The 24,898-nt window shown below is 39.0% G+C and overlaps 1 protein-coding gene across 1 annotated transcript in view; it reads left to right on the top strand.

Moving 5' to 3' along the window:
• The window catches only part of LOC140228605 (uncharacterized), a 72,180-nt gene extending 51,012 nt beyond the window's left edge, over positions 1–21,168 (top strand). The window contains exons 2-7 of the mRNA XM_072308840.1: positions 9,322–9,473; positions 11,649–11,722; positions 12,678–12,995; positions 14,912–15,387; positions 16,879–17,050; positions 18,402–21,168. Of these exons, the coding sequence (XP_072164941.1) occupies positions 9,322–9,473; positions 11,649–11,722; positions 12,678–12,995; positions 14,912–15,387; positions 16,879–17,050; positions 18,402–19,540 (2,331 nt within the window). The 3' untranslated portion in view covers positions 19,541–21,168. The remainder of the gene's footprint in view (positions 1–9,321; positions 9,474–11,648; positions 11,723–12,677; positions 12,996–14,911; positions 15,388–16,878; positions 17,051–18,401) is intronic.
• Positions 21,169–24,898: the final 3,730 nt, after the last annotated feature.

A 24,898-nucleotide genomic window follows, 5' to 3' on the forward strand; every position in this document is an offset into this window, starting at 1 on the left:
GTACTGCCCCATGCATGTCCTTTACTATTGAGGAATATTGTAGTCATGAATATGCTATTTCTGTGTGCAGGACAGGTGTAGTTCAGCAGTGTTCAAACATCCAGATAACACATCGAGCATCAGTGTATAGTGCTGCAAATTATGTACGATGGACTGTTAAAGGAATTGCAATTGAGGAATGTTGTCATATGCGATCTGCAATTTGAATTGATTAACAGTAAGGGAGTAGATACTATCACAACACCACGTGCAATTTTAATACCTTCAACGAAGTTAGCTTCAATTGCAACCAATCCAAGTTTTCATCAGAATTCAAAACACCCTCGAAAGTCATTAAGCTCAGATTGCTTTTCCATTTTCAAAATATAATTTCCAAATTATCATTTATTTTGTAAAGTCACTGGGATACATTGAAGACCTCACGTTAGCTTTAAAATGTCTTGCAAAGTAGCACCAGCTGATCAAAAGTCTCGTACCGTACGTAATGGAGAAAACCGCCAGCTGGCACGACGCAGTTGTGAGACCCTATGATTACAGTTGGTAAACCGAGGTCGGAAGTTGTTAGACCACACCTTTTACTCACCCTGACTTAGGGAGCTTATCCCATAACCATCATCGCGGAAACACTGGGAAGAGACGCAGCAAAAAAGACACCTCCTGTTATAAATAGCACTCAAAGGGTGCAGAGGTGGGCTTGAGGGGTGTCGAAATAAATGCCAGTGAGTTTTTGATTAATTTTATTAAAGCTATTACATTTCGGGCCACTCTGACTGAATGAATAAATGAAGGAATTAGTGAATATATAAATAAATGAATTAATTGATAAATGAATTAAAGGTATACATAGATTAACAAATAGATTACTATAATACAAACAAAGATATAAATGAACACGTGTGTAAACAAAATGATAAGTAGATAAGAAAAGGTATACTCGCAAACAGGTTATTGCCATGGAAAGGTAGCCTGAGCAAGGTGCAGAATCATTATGTAAGTAATACCTTTACAAGACTTGTGAGCCAAGAGTCGTGAATACTTCGAAAACTTTATCAATGAAATTCGAACAGTTGAATCCCTGTCCTTACAACGGCATAAATATTTTTTTTTTCGAGGTTTGAATCGACAGTTTAACCGAGCGGTATCCAGACACCATCGTTTCGTGCTTGAATAGTTGAATGTTTGTGCTTGAATATTTTTTCATCGACCGTGATATGATTTGATTCTAGACTCCCAATCATTCATCATCACAACCAAGGTCAAAATGATGGCGGCGTTAATAAAGAACACTGTCCTTGTTAATCATGCATCCAGGTCCACCTTTGGATAACAGGCCACAAACTCTGGCCTTTATGGCTCACACCTGTAGATATAAAGGAATATCCCTGAACGCATCACAAAATCGTACCAAAGATACTAACATGAATGAACAAAAAAAAAAAAAAATAATTAAAAGTCAGAAATGCAGTTTGGCAAAAAACTAAATAGCTGCAGATATTGTGTATGTATTCCTCTACAAACTGCACATTAGTTGTAAGATGAAATTTTTTCTCATGGAATTTGAAGGGAATACATTTGATTGGGTGCATGTACAAAAAATATGTGATTTTTTTTTTTTTTTTTTTTTGAGTGACAAGAACTCGTAGTCTGGCTCTGCGAACCCTTGGACAGAGTTTGAGCTGAAGAGCCCCCCTTGGAAATTTGATGGAATATTTTGGATTTTGAATTTTAACACACGTCTCTATGATGGGGAATTATTTACCCGTGTGAGCCCTATATATCATGTATGTATATAGCGCATCCTACATGCGTAACATGGAAACTATCCGTGTGAGCTTTGCAGCACGTTCCAAACGGTTACAGTTCGTTATTCCGAATTTTCGTTATTCCAAAGGTTCTTTAGTCCGAAGGTTCGTCATTCCGAAGATTCGTTATTCCGAAGGTTGGTTAATCCGAAAATGTGATAAAGTTTGTTATTCCGAAGGTTCATTAATCCGAAAATGAAAGAAGGTTCGTGAATCAGAAAATGAAACAAAGCTCGTTATTCTGAAGGTTCGTTACGGACCCTATTTCATTGTCGGATTAATGAACCTTCGGAATAACGAACCCTATTTCATTTTCGGATTAACGAACCTTCGAAATAAAGAACCCTATTTCATTTTCGGATAAACGAGCCTTCGGAATAGCGAACCCTATTTCTATATTGGATTAACGAACCTTCGGAATAACGAACATTCGGAATAACGCCATAAATGTTCGGATTAACGAATCCTTTTTCATTTTCCGATTAATGAACCTAGGTAGAGGGAATTTGTGTGTTTCAGATTAACGAACCTTCGGAATAACGAACCTTCTAAATAACGAACCTTCGGAATAACGAACAGCACCCGTTCCGCCCATTCACTGATCTCTGTGAGATCAGTGGTTCCGCCAGGCGACGGATCATCTGTGCACGTTCTCACAACTAACAATGACCGAACACTGCTGTCATACTTTGTTGCAGCAGGCAACTGCCTGAGCAGATGCATACAACTGTTGATAAGACTAGAATCCTAAATATATCCCGTGACTTAGTATTCCCCCTTTCCCCCGCTTGTCCCTTGTACGATGAATGTTAGTCTTCACGTACGATTATGCTTTTAAGAATAAAACAAAATCACGATTGCGTGTGACTTTGCGGGGAACATTGTCGCAAACCATTTCGTCACGTGATCTTAGACATCCTTGTCGGAAGCAACCATCTCAGAGTGCATATTATATACTGAGATCTTTGGGAAGAACGGAGGTTGCGAGATGGAAAATGTAAACGAGAGAAAGTTGAAAGAGCTTTGGGTAGATCTAAAGGTTTAGCCGAAAATTAACAAGGGGTCAAAATACATGTTTCTTGATCTGTCTTGCGGATTATCCACGAATCCACGAATTTTAAAAGAAATAATCAAAGCCACATTTTCCTAGTTTCCCCTTTGATCTACTCCCTTCCCCACCTTTGAAACAAAAACAAGAAAACGGCAACTCCCTTTAAATTCTATCGGAACGATGCTGTCTGTATTTTGTCCCTCTGTGGTCATAATGGTATCCTATCTCTTTGCCCAATAAAATCTCTTGAATCGTGAGAAAGTCCAATTGAAAAATCATAATTATCAAGAGACCACCAAACCTTCTATACGACAATACCATCCTTTAATCGTGCATTTGCATAAGGAGACGCCCGTGGAAGTTACATCCTAAGTTTAAACTCGGTGTTTCAAAACAGGAAGCAAGAAACGGTTACTTCCGATTTCATTTTTTTTTTTCACAGAGGAACTGTCTCATCTTGAGTTTTTCTTGCTCACAGCTGCCAGAACAGCGGCGCAAACAAACATGCAACTCTTATCTTAGCTCACATCTCTCCCCTTAAAGTCCTGGCTTCAAGTTGGAGGCAAGAACAATGGCGATTTTTTACTCCGTTTAAAAAGTTATAGCTTTCTCCCGCGAGTTCTGCATCAGAACCGCCATGCCACGAAGACTATTTAACTGCTTGGATTCCATATATTCCATATTGCAGTTCTTTCAACTTTCACTGGTCTAAGTATTCTAATATCTGAATATCTAAAGTCTGAACTCATGTGCTTCGTGAACGATTGAAAATAAGGGTAGGATCAGCGTTTGGGCGCTCATGGGACAAGCTGGAAGCAATGAAAATAAGGAAGCGCTGCGCAAATTTTTAAAACTAAGTTTAGGTAATTAGTGCTGAATAGGGATGCGGTTAGGTTGCACGCGAGGGCGATAATTATGTCGTATAGGAGGTGTGAATAAGTTTTCGAGAAAGGTCGATTGAGAAACAACCTTCGTTCTTCTTACCACCAGCTCTGAAGTGTGTTGTCTAATTAAGTTTCTAATGAAGTTAGATGTTACGCAGCACTTTCGAGCGTTTTTTTTTCTTAGCGTGCCTTCATGGATATTGATATATGACTTCTACGAAATCGATTGTATCGATTCAACTTGTTCAATGTCGAAATTGTATAGAGCGGATAAATAATCAGCCAAATAAGCTTTAAACAATTATTATTAAGCAGTCGGTTAGTCAACTACATCAGTTATGCTGAATCAAACGCATTTGAGAAGACAAAGGTCTCTTATTTCTAATACGTAATGTCTTTTCTTTATTTATCAAAAGGGTGATACACATTTCTTTTGAGGCATTTAATCACAATGTAGTCTATATGATTGTATCATTTCATCACAACTTAGTGTTCTCGTCTTATTATCGATGGACAGAGTAGAGAGGTGACTAAGAGCTTCGCTTACCAAGAGACTTCGGTTAAGGACTGAGCACCAGTTTCATCGACTTTCCCACTTGGGGAAAACTTAATACGTAACATGGAAACAGGGGAAAAATAAAGAAAAAAAGTGACAAGGGAAAAGGCTCACGAAAGTTTCTTTGATGTCGAAGCGGACTTTCGTGATTAAGACTGCCAGATAGAAGGAGAAACGTGCATGACAACTCAAAAGCTGCAACCTTATATTACAGAGTACGGATAAACATGACTTTCAACTGACAATAAATCTATCAAGGTAGATTCCTCATCATCATCATAGAAAGGCTTTCCCCCCTTTGGCCATGTTTCTCAACTGGCACCGTAACTCTCGCGATCTGTGAGTGATATGAATATAGCATCCAGAAGCGCAATGAATATCTTCCATTTTTCCGTTGATTTCCTGTTGGTGTCGCCATAAAAATGACAAAAAGGGGTGCAGACTTTTCGGAGTAAATTGATAGAGTGAGACTAACTTCCAAGTGAGTATAATGGACAGTGCAAACCTTTGGCTAGTATCAATTTCCTTTGCAGTCGGGAATGAATATCCAGATGACGTCATTATCGACGAATTATTCATTCGCTTACGATAAGTGCAATCACCCCTTTAGAAACCATGGGAACTGTGGGGTCAACTCAGGAGACCTATATTGTCTGCTGCGATTTTGACAGAGCTATGATATGATATGATATGGCATGATGATCGGAACGTAAGGTTAATGCGTCATCATTGCACAACGGGATAAACCCTCACACCAGCATCGCCTCGAGGATGCCAGTAACACAACAGTGTATCATCGTGAAGGTTGTCTGTGGTAATGACCCTAGTCAGATCTCGGCCAAATGACGGAAGGTCGTTAACCACCAACGTTTATGGGCACGGCAACCGTCTTTCTTTTTTTTTTTTTTTTTTTAAACATGTCAACATGAGGGGCAACTCCTAAGTGCAGAGTTGAAGGAAAATTAGTTTATTTTGATTTATTTCATTGTAGTGTCTTTTTTTCAGAGTGGGTCTTAGGGCACTTGCTAGAATCATCAAAATTTATCATTATAGTGATATATTCTTTCTTTGCAGGAGCTGAACAGTTGAATGACCCCTCCGCTTAACTTTGATGTCATATAAGGGAAGAAAATATAAACAACTCCTAAATTTCAGATGGGTTGGAATAGTAGACAGGTGCTTACGCTAATAGGTCAGTGTTGTTACACAGCCGCAACTTTTACGCACTGACTGTATTCCATTCCACATGATTGTGTAGGGAGGTATTGAAATAATGCATGAGTGTGTTTATATCTTCACCTTTGATATTTGAGGTAAATGACGGCGAAATAAGAGAAATAGTGATCTGCGTTCAGAGATTTGACAAGGAAGGACAGACAAGATTTGAATGAATGAGGTGACATGAAATAAGATCACACGCAATTCTTGTTCGATTCCTTTCTTTTTTTGGGGGGGGGGGGTGGTAGTGTTAACAATGTCGCTTGAGGCCCGGATGTTTTTTATTTCGCCTGCTATAACCATCCAACTTGAGTCACGATGCTGCTTTTTGACGAATGCAGCTTTTTAAGTGGCTATGTTTGCTGGCATGTTTGCCGCCCTTCCTCCTCCTCCTCATTATATACCCTTAAAAGTAACACCCAAGAACCCACCCCAAACTCGCACACACCGGGGAGGTGAGAGAAAATCTCCCTACACACACTTACTCTCTAGAAAGGGGGCAGCAGAGTACTTCCTCACCCCTGTGAAACAACCCAACCCTCTACCCCCGGAGTCCCTCACCTTCACCGATCATGAGATACGCTTGTGTCGCTCCTGTCACCCTTTCATCTCAGAGAGGGGCTTGAAATAGGATCGATTTTTTCTTTCCTTTTTCTTTTGCCAACGCAAGGCAACTGCCTAATTTCTTCTTTCCGTGAGTGGACGGATGAATATTTGATCCATATCATGTGATAATCTAATCCCAATTCGCTATTTTTATTTTTATTCTCTCGTTTAGCTCTTATGCGCGAATGAACCTTGATGGCGCTCAAAATAAGTGACAATCGGCTTGGAGCCAATGGCACCCAATTAATCAAGGAAAGAGAAGGAAGCACACGTGAATTACAAATGCCCATTCAACGTGGATAGGAGAGTGTTGTGCTCAATCACTCGAAACAGGTATTACCATGCTGACGTTTAAAAAGAACAAGAATAAAAAAAGGACAGAAAGTGACAAGTAGCACAACATCCTCAACCGTTTCAACTTTCGGATTCAACCATAATTCTCGCAGACAACCTGTTGCAGCGTTGTCACTTGCAGCGCCCAAGGGAGCGTGGTCCCTTAACAGAAATAAAGGCAAATCAACTAGGTACGTACATGCAAAGACAAAGAGTTATCCAAAAGAGGTGATATCTCCTTGGTTACCCTATGATGTTAACGGAATTAATTGATGGCCATGAAAATAACTGCCATGTACCACCTGCTACCTGCAATGTGCTTTATAGAATGTCAAACGAACGAACAATGACAAAACACAAGACTTCATTACACAATGGCGACATGCCAAAGGCACCGTTGCATTCAAGATTTAGGTCAGAACTTAACATTTAGCTTTATCTTAACCCGATTTATGCCCTTGGCGTGTCAGATACAATGTTCTCTCCACTGACGTACATTAGATATGACAATGGAGCGGAGATATTCAATAAGGGATATTCTTTTCCCCCTATTTCAACAAACTAATGTTTCTAAAACACTTCGGAAAGTAGATAAAGATCTTAGGGGTGTAGCGTGAGATGAAGTAACAGGCGTGGTGGTGACTGCGGCGTTTGTCGCGCTCCTGGAGCGGCAAACTGGCGCGCACCTGAGCACCAGCTGAACGGTCGGGTGAAGTCAGTTCGTCTGTTCATCGCCATCAAATAGAATAACAATGCGTCTTTTGGCGCCTTGCCGCCTTTAGAGTGCCTTATTCTTCCATTTTCTTTGCTTTCCACACAGTGGATCTTCGATAAAAGCTCCCTTCCTTCCATTGTTCTTTAAATTAATGTCTGATCTAACCATCCATCCATCCTTCTATCTGTTTATCTGCCTAGCTATGTATCAATTTATGAAGTAGGCGTACTATCAATCTCGTTATTGTATCTATCTACACGGTTACAGCTCGTTATTCCGAAGGTTCGTTATTCCGAAGGCTCTTCAGTCCGAAGATTCGTTATAGCGAAGGTTCGTTATTCCGAATTTCATTTCCGGATTATCAAATCTTCGGAATAACGAACCTTCGGAATAACGCCACGGAATGTTCGGATTAACGAACCCTTTTTCATTTTCGGATTAACGAACCGATAGGTATAGGGAATTTGTGTGTTTCGGATATACGAATCTTCGGAATAACGAACCTTCGGAATAGCGAACCTTCGGAATAACGAACAGCACCCATCTAAACATTTCTCTTCTCTCATTTGTTTTTACCCCATTCTTCCCTCTTTCTTCCTTCCCGCACTATGTTATTTCTTTGTTTCTTAAGATACTCTGTATAGCATGGCGTTCTAATCAGGTGGTGTCTGTGGTTGTCATGAGTAGCTTCTCCTTCTCCTTCTCCTCGTCCTCCTCCTCTTCTTCCTCGTCACCCTTCCCCTCTTCACTTCACTTTCCCTTCCTTCTTTCGTTCTGAAACCATCTCTTCCAGTCATAAGGAGAGCGTGCTTGCGACGTTCGTCAATAATAGTCAGAGATTGCTTGCCATGTGTCCGTCAGCGATCGTCTTTCGTGGCGGACCGATGGGGTAGCGGCGACACACATTCACGCCCCTCAGCTGCCAGTCCGACGTGATGGTTCATCATCAAGCGACACTGGTCCTCCAAAGTTGTTACGTCGAAAAAAAAAATAAAACGGAAGCGTCAATGTTGTGGGAGGGATGGCAGATTCGATCCCTTTCCTTTCGTACGTCTTCATCCAAAACCAATTAAGCCTCAGAGCGGGCCAGGCGCGTCATCAGTTTGCACTTTGTCAGAGAGATTTTTTTTTTTTTTTTTTTTTGACGCGAAATGCGCATGCTCCCAAATCGCTGGCCCCCTTGCGATGTAACGAAGTAACCAAGATGGCTGATGAGAGTCATTTGGAGGGGTACCAATGAGACAGCGAGTTCCTTTGCTGTGTTTCTCTCATTCAGATCTGTCAATAATCATGAGACGGAACTTGTAATTCAGCTATCCTGTGATGAGAGACTACTTACTGTAAAAGCAAGCACCGCTTTTCTTGTGAATGGATTGCTAATCCTGAAACATTACAGGGACGAATATCGGAAACTGGCCAAAATATCATATTCAAAAGTCATCTAATTGTTCTCGCTGTAATTCATCCAGTAGGCTGATTGATTAATGTAGTAGCACATTTGAGGATATCTTCTTTTTAAAGACATTACAACAAGCACCACCCAACCGTACATACTAATTGCGTTATTGCAATAATTCCAATCCAGCTTGCGTGTATGCTAATTCTATGTTGAGCGAGCCTCGGAGAACTTGTTAACTTTTGGTTGATACGTTTATCATGAACGTATCTATGAACTTTGAACATGTCAGCAGAAATTCCTTGTTGCTTTGTTGTTGTTTGTTTTTTGTTTGTTTGTTTGTTTGTTGTCGACAAAGTCGATGTCAGGTTAATATCAACGTGAAGAAGGGATAGTATTTGTCAGACCAGCATAGAGTGTCAGAGTTTTGCTTTTCTCAAGCAGGCTTTAAGAAAAAAAAAAATAGTAACATATATTTAGAAAAAAAGCTTTAGGACTCTCTATGCATCGGCAGTGTTTCTTGTTTCCATCCACGCGGGAGCAGATGCGAATGAAAGTGAGACTAGTGTTGAAGTGGTCTTCGTAGATGTCCATCCGAAATGTTTCGAATAGTGTTCCATGATGATCCTGAGAATAATCTCTATTGTGGATTTCGCAGTGTTCAAAAATCAGTATAGGCTCCTGCTAGAAGAAATTACGCCGCCAACGGTGGACTAATGAAAGCAACACTCTTTCTCTTCGCCTTTTCTTCTGCACACAGATTCGGAAGAGGAGCAAGGCTGACTATGCGGACTTACGGGAAGGGGACCGAGTCCTGTCAATCAACGGCAAGACGGTCCGGAACGCCGCACGTGACGTGGCCATGGCCTACATCGACGATGCCGACGACGCCCTGGACCTCGAGATTGTCAGGTATTATATCATGATCGCAATCAAATTACTAAAAATTAATGTTAAGCCTTTCCCCTGCAGTGGTCTGAAAAACAATATGATTCGATATGAGCTTGATGAAAGAGTAAGTAGCCATGAATCACTAAAGCCCGCCGCACACTATACGACTCACGACTATACAACTGACAGACTTTGGATCTGAAATTAACAAGAGTGCTTATTCTGATGGTATTGTGATTTATTTCGGATCTAAAGTCTGTCAGTCGTATAATCGTGAGTCGTTTCGTGTGCGGCGGGCACTAATCTCACGCTTCAATATGTTCTTTTTTCCCCCCGAATTTGCCAGTTTGCATACGAGATTATTTGTGTACACACACCCGGTGAAACTCTCTCTACTAAAGGTCATCCATGAAAAACCATGTCCTAGGTAACACTTACAACTCCACATACTCATCAGTCAATCAGGGACAACTAGCGTTGTGTACGACAAATCAACAATATGCTACGGATTTGTATTCTCATATCAAAGGTATACCTTTGTTGTGATCTCTTGATGCAGAATAGATGACATCACAAGGACACGTGATCAAGATGCTTTGAAAAACTGAGAAGTGAGAGAATAAAAAAAAAAATGATACACGTGAGGAATGACAAAAGTGACTATGTTATCGTGTGCATAAAAATTGCAACGTGCAAAAACTAATCAAAATACTCTTTTAACTTAATTGTAATTGCCCATGTCAAAGCGATGACTCCAACCACGACAAAATAAATGATCGCTAAATAACTAAAATAAACTCATTAAAGAAAAAAAAATACACCCATACCTATTTTCAAAGGCTTTGAAAATGACGCATTACAGCATGAGAGATTAGACTGTCACCCATCCAATTTCCATGCGAATCCCATGCAGGTGTAAAATAAACGCCTACACAATGTTCACATTGTGGTGGCTTGGCAAGTTGTTCTTTTTTATTTTTCCTTAAAAGTCCTGTTTACCATTGGGAGCAGTGATTTAAAAAAAAATTCAAGATATCACGATGCATATGTGTAAGTCAGTTGTATCACAAAACATCCTACCATATAGAATTTTTGCAATTAATCCTAAAATATAAAGGAGATATCACTATTTTTCACATTAAATCATAACTGTAGACGGTTAAATCTGGAAACATCTTTATTATAGCTTTTGTTCACATTTTGTATATTTAGCAATTGTACTTAACATCGATCATACTGGTTCAAATTTTTAAGTGTGTTATTTCTATCCCTAACTCACATGTTAGAACCATTTTGAAGCACTATTGCTGGATTTTTGTTTCATCAGCAAATGGTAAATTATGACTTTAAGGTTAAAATAAGATCATTACAGACAATTCACCTGTGGCATCAATTTAGGTCGTAACGCAATTACCGTCTTTTAACGCTGGGTTGGGGTGTTGAAATGTTTAACGTTGTCGCTGATTTTCGCAGGTCGTTTGATCTACAACCGTTTTTTTTTTGTTTTTGTTTTTTTGTTTTTTTTTAAACGAATGGACTAAACGGTTGCTCAAATGAAAAGTGAAACTAAATGATTCTTCCCTAATCCTGACGCTATATAATCGGCTAATCAACCCTTTCGGGATTGTTCTATCAAACGACAATAATTGCTCTTTTACGAAATACTTCAACTCACCGGCAGATGTTGAACCTAGGAAGGAACATTCTGAAACTTCGCTCTGTGGTTTTCTCTCTCTATCTCTTCTTTCTTCATTTCTTTTATGATGAATACGACTTGTCTGTATAAAGTCGTACGTGTTGTGTTTAACGTTACACTTTTTTTTTCCAAATACAATTCATTCATTCATGTTTTTTATTTTCATTTCCAATCAATATACATAGGTAATACAAACGTAAAATGATAACATATCTTGTAACATATAGTACAACTTGTTACATAAAATTAGCGGAGGTCCTTTCCAAAAGATATAACAAACAAGACATTTCTTTTTTCGCAAGTGACCTTGCAAAGTTCATTCCTGCTATTAGTGGCTGTTGCAGGAATATTCAAATAGCTTTCTTTTTCTCTCCATATAGCCTACATAATTATGTTTGCATGTATGTATATCTCATTAATACAGGTGCTGAGAGACAAAATCTACAAACCCAACCAGTACACATGCTAGAGATTGTTATTTCTACTTTTCTCTTACTCAGAACCTCTCGCAGTACCAACCCTCGTAACCAGGATCCCCAGACGAACGGACAGGAGAAGCAAATAATAAACAGAGGTAAATAGTGTGTTTTAGGTCTGGTGTATCGAGTAAACATCCAGACAAGTTAAAGAGGAAATCAATACCAAAAATGAAACTTCAATGAAAGAGAAAAAAAGTCTGTACGGAACGTTCCAAAGATGACAAAATACGATAAGAAATAAGGAAGATATGACATTCTGAAATTTCACTTTTTTTTTTTTTTCGGAAAACATTTCTTGACCAGTCCTTATGAATATTCAAATGAGCTGGTTGATGATATCATGAGCTCACAATTTTTTTTATGTATGTTCTACATTGTCGGAATTGTCGGACATAGCAACGAGTAACACATCCAAACTGGATTTCTCGAAATGAAGTATATATAGTAGACCAAATGAGGAAAGCTGGGTGAATATGAATACTATCACAAAAATGATAACGAAAAACTTGATTAAATCAATAATCCGATGCTAAGTAAACCGAAATATAAACATGTTGCAATAATACATCTGTGTGTGGTGGTGTGTGTATCGGCGGGTGAGTGTCTGTGTATTTACTGTGTGTTTCTTTCATTTGATGATTTTATTGTGTTGCATGCTAATTTTTGGTTTTATCATTTGCTGATTCTGAGTTTTTGATATAATATCTTTCTTCTACGTCTCATGCATGAAAACTTCTTACTCTGGCATTCAACGTTGCTGTATAATTTCCAACCTATCCTGATCACACTACCGTGTGGTTCTTTCGAGAAATAATGATTAGTGGTGTTGATTTTAAAGATGTGTGATCTACATATTAAACTTTTTTTCTTAATGTTAAGCACAACTAATTTGTCCAATAAGCAATCGCCATCGCGATTTTGCAATAAGATATGCGGATTCCTGTCAATTGAAGGCGTCTTTTAAGACAGATATTTTTGGTTGTTTGAGAGTCGTTTGGAATTCTAATTCCATGGAATATCTTCCCTCTTAAATTGTCTCGGCCGCAATAGACAGGCGCAGCTCAAACGGGAGCGTTTCATCGAACGCGACCGTGCGCAAAGTAACGACCACGACCACGCGTATCAAGACTACCAAGGACGGGGAACGATTACAGGAGACGATCACCAAGACGGTGACAGAGGCGATCGACGGTGAGGAGCCGAAGACCGTGTCGCAGACCACGAAGGAGCGCGGAGAGCTCGTTGGCCCCGTTCGGCGTCAGAGCGGCATGTACACCGAGCACACGCCCCCGCTCAAGGTCGATCACGGCCGGCGAACAAGCGACGTGACGAAAACGCACCCATCCAAACCCAAAATGCCAGGGAACGGTGAGACGCCATATATAGCTAGATCGTTCCCACAATAAAAAGTTTACTAGGGATATCAGCGCGAGCATTTTAATCCAAACCCATTTGAGTTATTTTCTCCCTCCCTTTCTCTGCCCTAATGGGCTATGTCACAACTTTCTAGCTTTGACTGGTCTTTCCTAACTATGCCTAAACTGCCAAACATAATGGACTCTTTTGCACACCTTCTTTCGACTTTCATACTGGTTTTCTTCCCCCTGTATTACTATTTATTAGCAACATTGTTACATTCCTCTGCATGCTTTTGATTTCTTAAAAGAATTTAATTTAATCTATGATTTGATTGACAGTTTGTGACTGTTTGAATACGTCAGACAGAGACTGGGATATTCGTACTCACTCTTAATGATAATTAGACTCGATCAGGTTTCCACTTTTCTCCATAACCACGGGAAATCACCCCACCCCCCCCCCCCCCAAAAAAAAAAAAAACCACACCTAAACTAAAACAAAACAAAACAAAACAAAACAAAACAAAACAAAACAAAAACGAGGGCGCTTCAGGCTCGTCCGCTGTAATTCGTTCAACAGCACAAGAAAGGCATGCCGGACGTGGCTTTGAAAGAATCATTTCAAAGAGCACTCTTTTCACCAAAATATTTGATTTTATTAGATACAGATCATCTGAAGAGATATGACTTTCATCGGTTTCATGAAATTTCAGGATTTTTTTTTTTTTCTATTCTGTCCTCATGAACTGGCAAATATGCGATGCCATGGATGCACCTCAGCATAGCTCTTTTTCATACATTTTCAAAAAAAAAATTAGACCTTTTCTTGAATGAAGGTACACAGACATGTTGATCCAACTTATCTGTAGGGGATGGTTTAGTTTTGGTTGATATGGGAATTTCAGATTTTATCTTTTGCGAGATAATTAAAAACCACTTATATGAAATATAAAAGGACATACAATTCTAAGAGGAATTAAATTTTTAATGAATGAAATTCGGTTTTAAAATGGTTGAGACATCGACAGACAAAGTAAAGCAAAGTGGTCCTTATTAAAATGGAACCCACCTTTTAGGACCACTTTGCTTTTGGATATCTCAGCCATTTGAATACTAATTTTCATCAAATAAGCTTTGAATTCCTCTTAGAATTGTGTGCGCTCTTATAATTCAAGTAAATTGTTTGTAATTATCATGCAAAAAAAAAAAATAAAGCCTGAATCCTCTCCCAACCCAAACTATACTATGTTTCTATCTGTCAATGCACATTTTATTACTCAGTTAGATTTTATATTTTTCTGTACGAAATGCATTCTTGCAGATTTGTGAGCACATATAGCAGAACAGATGGCATTCATGATGTTGTATATTTGCCGACTTTTTAGGGCAATATCAGAATTTTAGTGAATGTACCAAAACTTTGAAAATCATATCTCCTGAATGTTTATCAAATTTTGTTCAAAGTTTCACGACAGTTTCATAAGACACCCACATAATATATGATTGCTGTTGTTGTTCCTTTTCTATAACGAGTGAAAACAAACCTGTCCTCTTTCTTGTAATTCCACTCGTAATTAGCTGTTTGTTCGGTGTCTCTCTCATTGATAACCTCACTTCATTTACAATAACGTTTATCAGGAATGTTGCAATGTCTTAAATTATCATAACGACCCTCCTTTCCCCACTTTTGTTTTTACTTTGTTTGATTTTTTGACAGACTGGAAGCAATTAGGTTGAGTTTAAGTTTGAAAATTAAATGCAAAATTACTTTAAAGCGCTGGGGCAACGTATACTGCAGCATCAGCACCACTACTACCTGAAGCGCGGGTGGAACATGTTACCCATGTCGATTGATGTGTTGTTGCTTCTATTTCACAAATTTGTTGATTTTGTCGATATTGAATTCGTATTGCTTCTTACGTATAGTGACTGTTGGTCAACCAGCGACAATTACCTTCAAGCCCTCCTCGAAACCCGGCGTGTGGCAGCCGGAATCCCAGCAGCAGCAACAACATCGCCAACCACTTCAGCAGGCCCAGAGACAACAGCCGGTCTACCAGCAACCACAGAGGGCCCAACCGCAGCAGCAGACCATGTTTCAGCCACCCAGGCCGGCCTACCAACCACCGCAGCAGCACAAGGCAAAGTTCGAGATGCCCAAACCGACATCGAACCCCCGCTACAAAGCTCCTGGTCCGTCTCAGGACTTCGCCATCTTCCATCACAAACCGGAGCCTCCGAAGGCGGGAACGCGACCCGGCCAGACCAGAACCCCATTCGTCGAGAAGCAGCCCAAGTTCGAGCCGGTGAAGGTTCAGGCGGGAGGGCAGAAGCCCACCGGAAAGAACACGGCTGGCCGAGAGCTCACCATCACTTTCGCCGTACCCGACCAGCACAATCAGGTATGCCTTCAGTCTTACTTAACTCTAAACGTCAAACAACAGCAACGGCAGGAATAATGATAATAATAATAGTAACAACAACTACAACATCATCATCAACAACAACCACAACATTAAACAACAACAAAATCAGATCCCTTTTTACATCGATGACCCCACAGTATAAGTCACATTTGGTAGATGGTAAAAAAAAAAAAAAGTCGGTGTTGCTCGTTTGGGCATCATTGAAATACAGGAGCATGTGGAATGTTGTTGAAAAAAAAGAGTATGATGCATATTGTTGAAATCTTCAGCTTTTCTGGGGTTTTCTAAATGTTTTACTGCTTTTCCTGTCAAATTTTTCCTCTATAAGTGTTACTGCTTAACTGCTTTAAACTATCACAGTAGCAATCTCTGCGATCTCTTTGAATCCAACTACCTATCACGAATGAAGATAGTCGATTTTGTTACTAAACCTGACTAAGACACATAAAACTACCAAGAGGAGAGACATGATGATAGTTTTATCGAGAGAAAAATATACATTTCCGGTACAAAGTGAACACCACCCCACATTCGTTTGGCTTCATGACAGAAACACTTACCTTTTAGTAGTGTGAAACAGGATATGGGGTACAGCATTAAGGTGTGTGTGTGTAATTTTGCTTGTTCATTTTATTCAGTGATTCTACGGGAAAGGGCGTTCTCTCTTTTTCTTAATGTTTATGATAATGATCATACAACGTGGAACTTGTAAAGTCTCGTTGTCGCTCTTTGTGAAAGGAACAGGTGCGTTAGTATCTTCAATTCAATTCAATTCAACTTTATTTCCACATAATCATTAAAAGGATACAAATGATACATAAAATGTGATATAATAAACATCAATTGGAATATACAAACTAAAAGAACAATACGCATATGATACCATATTCACCAAAAGGTGTTTCAACAAACACAAAGTGAATTACAAAGAAAGGAAATAACAACATAATGGATGATTTGTGGAGTGATCATGAGAAGTTATTATGGAGATTCCATAAAATTTATAAGTAAGATCCCCAAAGGGTACAGAAATAAAAGAGAGTATTACAGTGTGTGTGTGTGTGTGTGTGTGTGTGTGTGTGTGTAGGGGGTATCTAAATGTCATTTCACCGGATACACTTGAAAAATCAAACAAATTAAAATATCATTACAGATACAGAAAACTCTACAGATTCTATGAAATTTTTGTCAACAGGTTCTTTTTCAATTTTCTTTTAAATGAATTCAACGTTAAACAATCTTTTATACTACTTGGTAAATCATTCCACAATTTTGGTCCTTGATAAGTTATGAATGAATGTGAAAATTTAGTTCTATCTTGATGATAGAATCTGTGCATTGACGTCTGCCCGCTATTGTAACACCATGATCGTTTGTGTCGTAGGGCTTGTGTCTTAGGGCTTGTGTCAGAGGGGGTCCGCAGGGTGATTATTAAAAGCATATCGGTGTTTTCCCCACCAATGCCAGGTCGATTACGGAAGTCCGCCCCAGTCACCGAGCGGCATGTCCGTGGATAGCGGTGTCCCGCCAGAGTCACCAGTGACATCGAAGAAGCTGGTCCCAGAGCTGGAAGAGGAACGGAAGCCGATAAGCCTTCTGGATGATCCAAGCATCATTCTCAGAAGCCTAGCCCATGATGGTAAGCGAGAGCGTGTATCCAGGAAAATGTGTTAGAGCAATAGAGAAATAATAATAATAATAGATAAGTGAAATGAAATTGAATAAATAAATAAAGAACAGCAATAACAAATGAATAAATAAAGTCAGTTTTGATTTCACTTGTAGGGAAAGTAACTTCATAATTACTGATGGTTTCAATAAAAGGGCGAAGTCAAGCCAACCAAACAACAAAGGTATCGTTCAAATGTGAGGGGAAAAAGTTATGTAAAGAGTTTCTTTCATCTTTTAATGAAAGAGATAATGGTCACGCTCATGCATTCAAAGGGGGGGGGGAGTTGATAATGTCAATGTCCAATAACTGAACTATTTCATTTTTTACATTGCAAATTCACGAAATCTGTTTCTGCCATTTTCTCAGTAACTTTAACAGCACCATTGCTAAATCATTACAATCCTAGAATGATTTGATGAAAGAAGAAGGAAATTTCACGAACATTCAATGTTCAAGACGGTGGGAGACATTACCTCATTTGCGAATTATGAGCGTATCAAATGAAGGCAAGAAATTATTAAACAGGACGATGAAGTTTCGGGTATGAGTTTTCTTCAATTTGCCTGCCTCAATGCAAAGGAAACCAGTGCTGATCTACATTAAAAGAAAAGAAAGGAACAAGCAGTTACAATCTTACAAATTTCATTTGTACAGAGAGACACAAACTGAAGAAAACTCACACGACGTATGGGCATCTTATAGGGGGGAAAAAAGAAACATCTGTAATGTAAAATGGCGAGACTTCCTAAATTTTAGTAAAATCGCTCACCTTCTCATCTCTCTATTTCTTAAAGTATTAAGAGGTGATTTCACGCTTAATCCCATGCTGACGTTAAATCTTTTGCTGGTTTGAGTTACGAGACGTAGCCGTTACCTCTCCATATGCGATAGTTATACACAGTGAAACGAGGGTGAAGAAAGAAAACCGAAATGTTCCGAAATTTGAGCATTGGGGATGACCACTGGTGCACTGAAGATATTTTCGTCTGAGTCAATCTCTTTATCGGTCGTAGTTTTTGTACTAATCATGTACTCAAAAGTTTATAAACAAGTCTATAAATGGTTGTTCGTGACAAGCTGAAAATTACCTGAGACTCTAGGGCGTAATATCAAAGAAATAGGTGAACCACAAGATGGTCTTTCTATATCTTTAAGGGAAAATATATGTAATGGAATACATTTAGGGAACCAGTCTTATTGTGGCGTTAAAGTTTTATCACACAAATGCCCTATCATGTCTTGTGTTCAGAGTTGGGGTAAGTTGTCTTGATTAAGGAAATTAAAGAACACTGCGTTTTGATCTCAATTGATTTCACAGAACGACTGCAGCGACCGTTTTCAGAGCCAGCTGGTCGAGTCACAGAAGAACCAGAAATCTCCGTCGTCGAGAAGAGGCGAGCATGTAAAACAATCGCAGATCTGCTCATGTTTCCCAAAAATAAGCAAGCCAAGGGGGCCCGGATGTTCGCCAAGCGTCGGAAGCGAAGTGCCAGGTACACGATAGAAGCTATCGGCCAGCATGATTCAGAAGATGATCTTGACGATTCCTCGGAATCCGACTCCAAAGCTGCAATCATCACCATCAAGACCGCTCCACCACCACCAGTAATTGGAGCAGGGGGAATCCCCGTCGCCCCGCCCCCTCCTCCAGAAGGCTTCACCCAGCGCATCAGAGTAGAGCCGACGAATTTCAACGTGAAGCTGAAAAGCAAAGAGAAGTGTGAGCACAACGTGGTCACGCCCAAGCAGTGTTTGCTGCTTGCAGAAGACCTGAAGTCGCAATCTGGGAAAGCCGCGTCGATGTTTGAAAAGCGAAGGTTAAGAGCAGAACAGTTCGTTCTCGACGAAAGCACTGCGAAGCATCCAAAGCCAAAGGCTTTCAAGAAACCGCCTGGTCCCAACGCTGCGTCCCTTGAGATCAACCTTCAAAGTCCCGCCACACCTACGAAAAAGCCGACTCCATGGGAAGCGGCAGCAGAGTCTCCGGTCGGCTCGGTGGCACGGGCTTTCCCGCCAAAAGAGATCAAGATACCGCCGCTCATACAGCCCAAGTCTACGCCACCCGCAGCTTTGGCTAAGACCAACATAACGCCAAAGGTAGCTACCAAACCAGGTTTCGGTGCAGGTGTTGACCGGCCAAAAGGCCCAGTCCCGATTAACAAGGATGTGGTCTCCATCAAGGCAGGTGGACACCTGCCTAAGGCCAATTATAAGGACTTCAACGTGAAAGCAAGGGGATGGGGTTCGCGTGCATCGTTTGACAACACCCCTGGTTCGCCAGCCTCCCTGAACTCAGATCAAGGTACGGGCACTCATGGTCAGGTCCCCTCAAGATCACATAAATTCGGCGGTGGCTACAACGACTTCAACCCCAAGCCAAAGGCGTTCAATGCCGACTCCCCGAGGCACAGCACCATGTCGCCAACGTCATCATTAGCCGAAAGTGATGATCTGTAAATGTGTGTTCAACAGGAGTAGGTAGTGGTAGTTATGGGTGTTGCAGCAGCGATATTTTGATTACTGATGCGTCATGCAATGTGTGAACATTTAAGTCAGTCATGTATCAATAGTACCTGTGTTATATCTTAAAAAGAGATGGTTAAATCCATTTACAATACAGAGTGCCTTCATCTTTGTTATTGACTTTGCCGAATGACATTGTTTCTTCATTCAGAAGAGACTCTGCGGCAACTAAAAAACTTCACAAGTGACAGCAGTACGTGCGAGTTTGATATGATGATCTGTTGTACAGCAGCACAGGAAAATATTATTCATCGCAATAGAACACTCCATCATCAAAGTCAGATTCAAATATTGATTATGAGCTATGATCAGACAGATTGCCTTTGATTATCATGAAGAAGTCATTCATATCAAGTTGTTTGCTTTTATTTATTTCGAATGTAAATGCTTAGCGCCATCTCACCATTGTTCATAAGTCGCTATCCCAGCATGCATCGCACTGCGCATGAGTCGTTATGTTAATTCGTCGTCTCACCATCGTGCATCAGTTCAAGCGTGAATGTAAAAATGCAGGCAGGTATATGGAAATGCTCGTTCACAACCATTAACTGACGTTATAATTACTACGTTCACTTCGTTGGTTTTTTGAGAGAGAGAGAATTTTCCAAAATCACGTTTTCCAAAAGAAGAAAAGACCTCATTGGATTTTACTTCTGATGCGATGGTATGCTGTAGAAACATAGTTGCATAATCATATGAATACTAAATGCATACGAACTAAATCTTGCACTGCGATATGTTATTTCCTTGTTAATCATATTTCTACCATGTAAAGTGGATCTGTTGGACTAAAAAAAAATGATTCCCTTGATTTACTTTGTGTAGAAATTTTGCATAATCTTCTGTGGAATGCATACATCTCCTGTCTGTTTATCTCAGTGTAGAAGTTGCGTGGCTCTCCCTCTGAGAATTTACAACACTCTCGGCATCTCCTCTTTAACGGCAGTTTGCAACTTGTTCATGTTGTGCAACATTAATCTTTCAATTTCGTATTTTGGGCGACAGAATTGTGTACGCAATTAATAGCTTAGCAACCGCTGTGTCGAAGTTGCTGTTTTCCTTTCTTTTCATTTCTTTTTTGAAATGCTGTACATTTTAAAAACCCATATTTATATCGTTTCTTTGGTGATTGAAACAAAAAACCTCATAATTATTTGGAGTAATCTGTTTGTGAAATTATCATTATCAAGAGTCACTGCGCTCTAGTTCGTGTTTTCAACAAGTTCAAGTATGTAATTTTCAGCTTATGATAACTACTTATGGATATGTTTCTATAGTTCTCTGTGGTTATTCATAGAATATACATGCTTAAAGTAGTAGACTAATGTAGCTGCAGTTAGTAACATGTTTCACGGAGTCGCGCGATACGTTTGTGATAAGATTTCTTTTATCATAAAATCGTTAAGATGAATCGAACGTAGAGTTAAATGCGGATTTGCTTAAATTATTTTGGTCCAAAAAGCATTTTGATGGTAATTTTGTCAGGAATAGATGCTACACAAAAACTCTCCCAAACAAAGAATTTGAAAAAGACAGTGGTTTTGACTTTGGAGTGAATAAACAATAGCAAAAAAAAAAAAAAAATCCCTGTTCAGTGTCTCTTATGATTCTATCCATCCATTTATCTATCTATCTATCTATCTATAACCCATCCATCTATCTATACATAGCTATCTATCTATCTTTCTGTTTGTTTTTCTATATATCTTTCTATTTCTACAAGATATATATATATATATATATATATATAGAGAGAGAGAGAGAGAGAGAGAGAGAGAGAAAGAATGAAAGAAAGAAAGAAAGACAGACAAACGGAGGAAGAAAAAGTGTCATTCATTAAGACTCTCAGTTCTCGTTCGGACTAAAATCCTTTCTGAGCCAGAGACTTTGGACACTGTGTACAAAGCTATGGAGTTTTCTGTGCCAATAAACACTCAAAGCACACGACGGATGAAATCTTTTGTTGCACATTAGATGCTCCATTGTTATGTAGATAACCGTTTTTAAAGACCCTTTGACATCAAATTCAGATTCTCTGAAACCTCATTCCATGATGACTCCTGCTGGTGTGATTAGGTTTTAAAGTCACAAATTCAGTAACTGTTCGATTATTAAAAATGTATATCAAATCTATCACTCATTTCATTTCTCATCTTCACTAAGCTCCGCCCATCCAAAGTGGTTCGTACCTGTAAGTTGTGATGTCACCAACAGTGAAATATGCACATTAATGCATATTAACATACAAGAAACAGGTGTTTGTTGCTGTTGATCACAATATTGATTTTTATGTTTATTTCAACATTTATTGATAGACAGATAAATAGAGGGGGATCAGGATAAATGAACAAAAAAAAAAACAAAAAAAAAAAGCTGGATCAGTTCTTGTAATCCGTGATGGTAAAGGGGTATTTTACAGGATAGGATTGTAAGTGAGAGATGAACATATGAATATACCTGTGAGAATAAAGAGCCTTGTAGAGAGAGAGCGAGAGAGAGAGAGAGAGAAAGAAAGAGGGGAAAGAAAGAAAGAAAGATAGAAAGCGATAAATTATTGCCGATATGCAGAAAGTGATAGTGAATAAAACCAAAAAGGACTAATAGCGCAACCACATAAAAGCTCCTCTAACTACTAACATACCACTACAAAGCAACCCCCAAACAAATTGCATGATGAATAAAATGTTGTATTATTAACAAAACCATAATATAAAGACAAAAGTCATTGAAGAATATAACGTTCTAATAACAAAAGAAAAAACATAACAATTCAAAAACTTCTTTTCATATTGGTTTCGTTATTCTTTCACTGGGCCTTTTTTTCTAACGTCAAGCCGCGAAATTCATATTTTGTTACAGTCTACATGTATAGGTCAGCGACATTAGAGCTTTACTGTTACCCTGAGATGTATGAATTTACAGCAGCAACAGCAACGATAACAATAACAACAACTTATTGATAACGCTACTATTTCCTGCAATATACATTCGGGAACTTTAGCCATATCATTCTCACCTCACTTTGAATCATTTCACTATTTTCAATTCTCGCCATTCAGTCTGCTTTTAATCATCCGTTTTCTCATACTTCACACAACGGTGCTAAGGATTTTTCCCCTCCCTCTCTCTCTCTCTCGCCTTATCTCTTTAATTTCTCAGCTTTTGATGTCTTAATTGCTGTCGTCCTACGAATAATATTTCCTGGTAGACAGGAATAATGGTAACTCGATTAAAAAAAGTGCTTCAGTGACCTCGACCGAGACCTTTCAATTGTCTAAAAAAAAAAAGCTTTTATTTGGGAGACCGGCGCTGGTTCTACATACCCAAGTTCACCGGTTTATGATGAAATGGATTGATATTCATTTCGTGAATAAAATCATTTGATCTGAATGATAAAAAAAAAAACATAGAACGAGAGACGTCCCTGTACATTACATTTACAAATAATACCAATTCTTATATCAAACTTTTGCTGACGTACATTGATATTAAAGAAACGAAGATTGAATATATATACATCTATATATGTATATGTATGTATATATATATATATATATATATATATATATATATATATATATATTATACATATAGTATTTTTTTTTTGAGAGAGAGAGAGAGAGAGAGAGAGAGACATTTTTGAAGACACTGTGTGAAGGACCTTGAAGGAACGGGCTGTTACTGTAACATAATTCTGCGTAGTTTTGAATCACGATTTCACATAATTTTTAACACTGAGTATTGCTTTCATGCACATTTGCATTCTTCTACACTACGAAACATGCCGAGTTAATTTGTAGCAAAGAACGCCAAGGACATTTTTCTCCTCATAGATCATCCCACATAGGAGAAACAAGAGGCCTCAGACAAACATTTAAACAGTCATTCAGCTTTGGGAAGTTTGAGTTAAACGTATGAATGACCGACTACGTAACCATTATGTAACCACAATAGTCCATATTGTGTGAAATTCTGTTTTATTCTGTATTATAAATTCTCAAATTCAACCACACTTGAACTGGGGGTTGTTTCATCAATTTAGTCAGCGCTGACAAGTTGTCAGCGCTGACAATGTCAGTAAAATCCTTGGTTTTGATTGGCTGAGAAGCTCTGGTCACCGACTGTTACTATGGTAATTGTCAGTGACTGACAACTTGTCAGCGCTGACAACTTTCGTGAAACGGTGCCCTGGTACGTCACTCGATTGTACCAAAACTTGATTGTGTTCATATCAATTCTACAGTTCTAGAACATTCTATAAATAAACGAAAAAATAGATACTAATCTTCAACCTTCTCATATCGCTTTCGTAAGCCTTTCACTGCACACTTTACCCCACTATCAAACTGCGAAAGTAATTCATTACAGTCTATATATACATCAGTGGCATTAAGAGCTTTACTGTTTCCCAGAATTGTATGAACTTTCAACAACAATAATAATAAAAATAATAAAACCAGGAACAGAATAATGCTAACCCTGCTATTTCCTCCGATAATATAGGGGAACTTTATGCATATTACTCCCATTTCACTTTGAATTATTTCAAATTCAGCAAGATTTCCGTTGGTACATCACTCGTTTGTCCATAAACGTTATTGTGTTCAGGTTTGAGTGTTCATTCCTTTGTGTAAAGATAGGTTTGCGGCAACCAGAAGATTCCGATCGATCCTGCAAGAGCTTCATGAACGGTTACACGGCATTTTGCTCCGGCAGCAAATGCTTCGGTCTATAATTTCTCCAAGGACTTAGGGTTAGGGTTGTGATAGGGTTTTAGGTTTAGTTTGATGTGCGGATTATGATTAGGGATAGAGTTATGTTTGTACATGGGTGGAATTTATGTTATAGGCTTAGTGTGCAGATATTGCAGCATATTGTTTCATGGAACCTCTTGAACAACTTACTGCAGGCTTTATCTTTATTGAAATCATGACCAATTTTCCCTACATACACAGTTCAGCCATGACAACAGAACTATACAATAATGACTGAGATAGAGTTTCAATCTGCAGCATTTCTCCGAAAGTCTGCTTTGAGCTGTGTGTAATGGTTTAACAAAAATAGCTTCTGAGTCAGTTGATTCAATTCAATTCAATTCAATAGATCAATTCAATTCAGTTCAATTCAATTCAATTCAATTCAACTCAACATGGTTTATTGTGCAAATATAAAATAACAATCCAGCAGCTCGAAGGCTGATACGGTTGCTTTACATCAGACTCATAAATGAAATTAAAATGACACCGATGATATAAGCATACATGAGAATAAAATACGTGATATTTATACACA

Source organism: Diadema setosum, chromosome 5 (genome assembly GCF_964275005.1).
Source record: "Diadema setosum chromosome 5, eeDiaSeto1, whole genome shotgun sequence".
NCBI classification, from domain to species: Eukaryota; Metazoa; Echinodermata; class Echinoidea; order Diadematoida; family Diadematidae; genus Diadema; species Diadema setosum.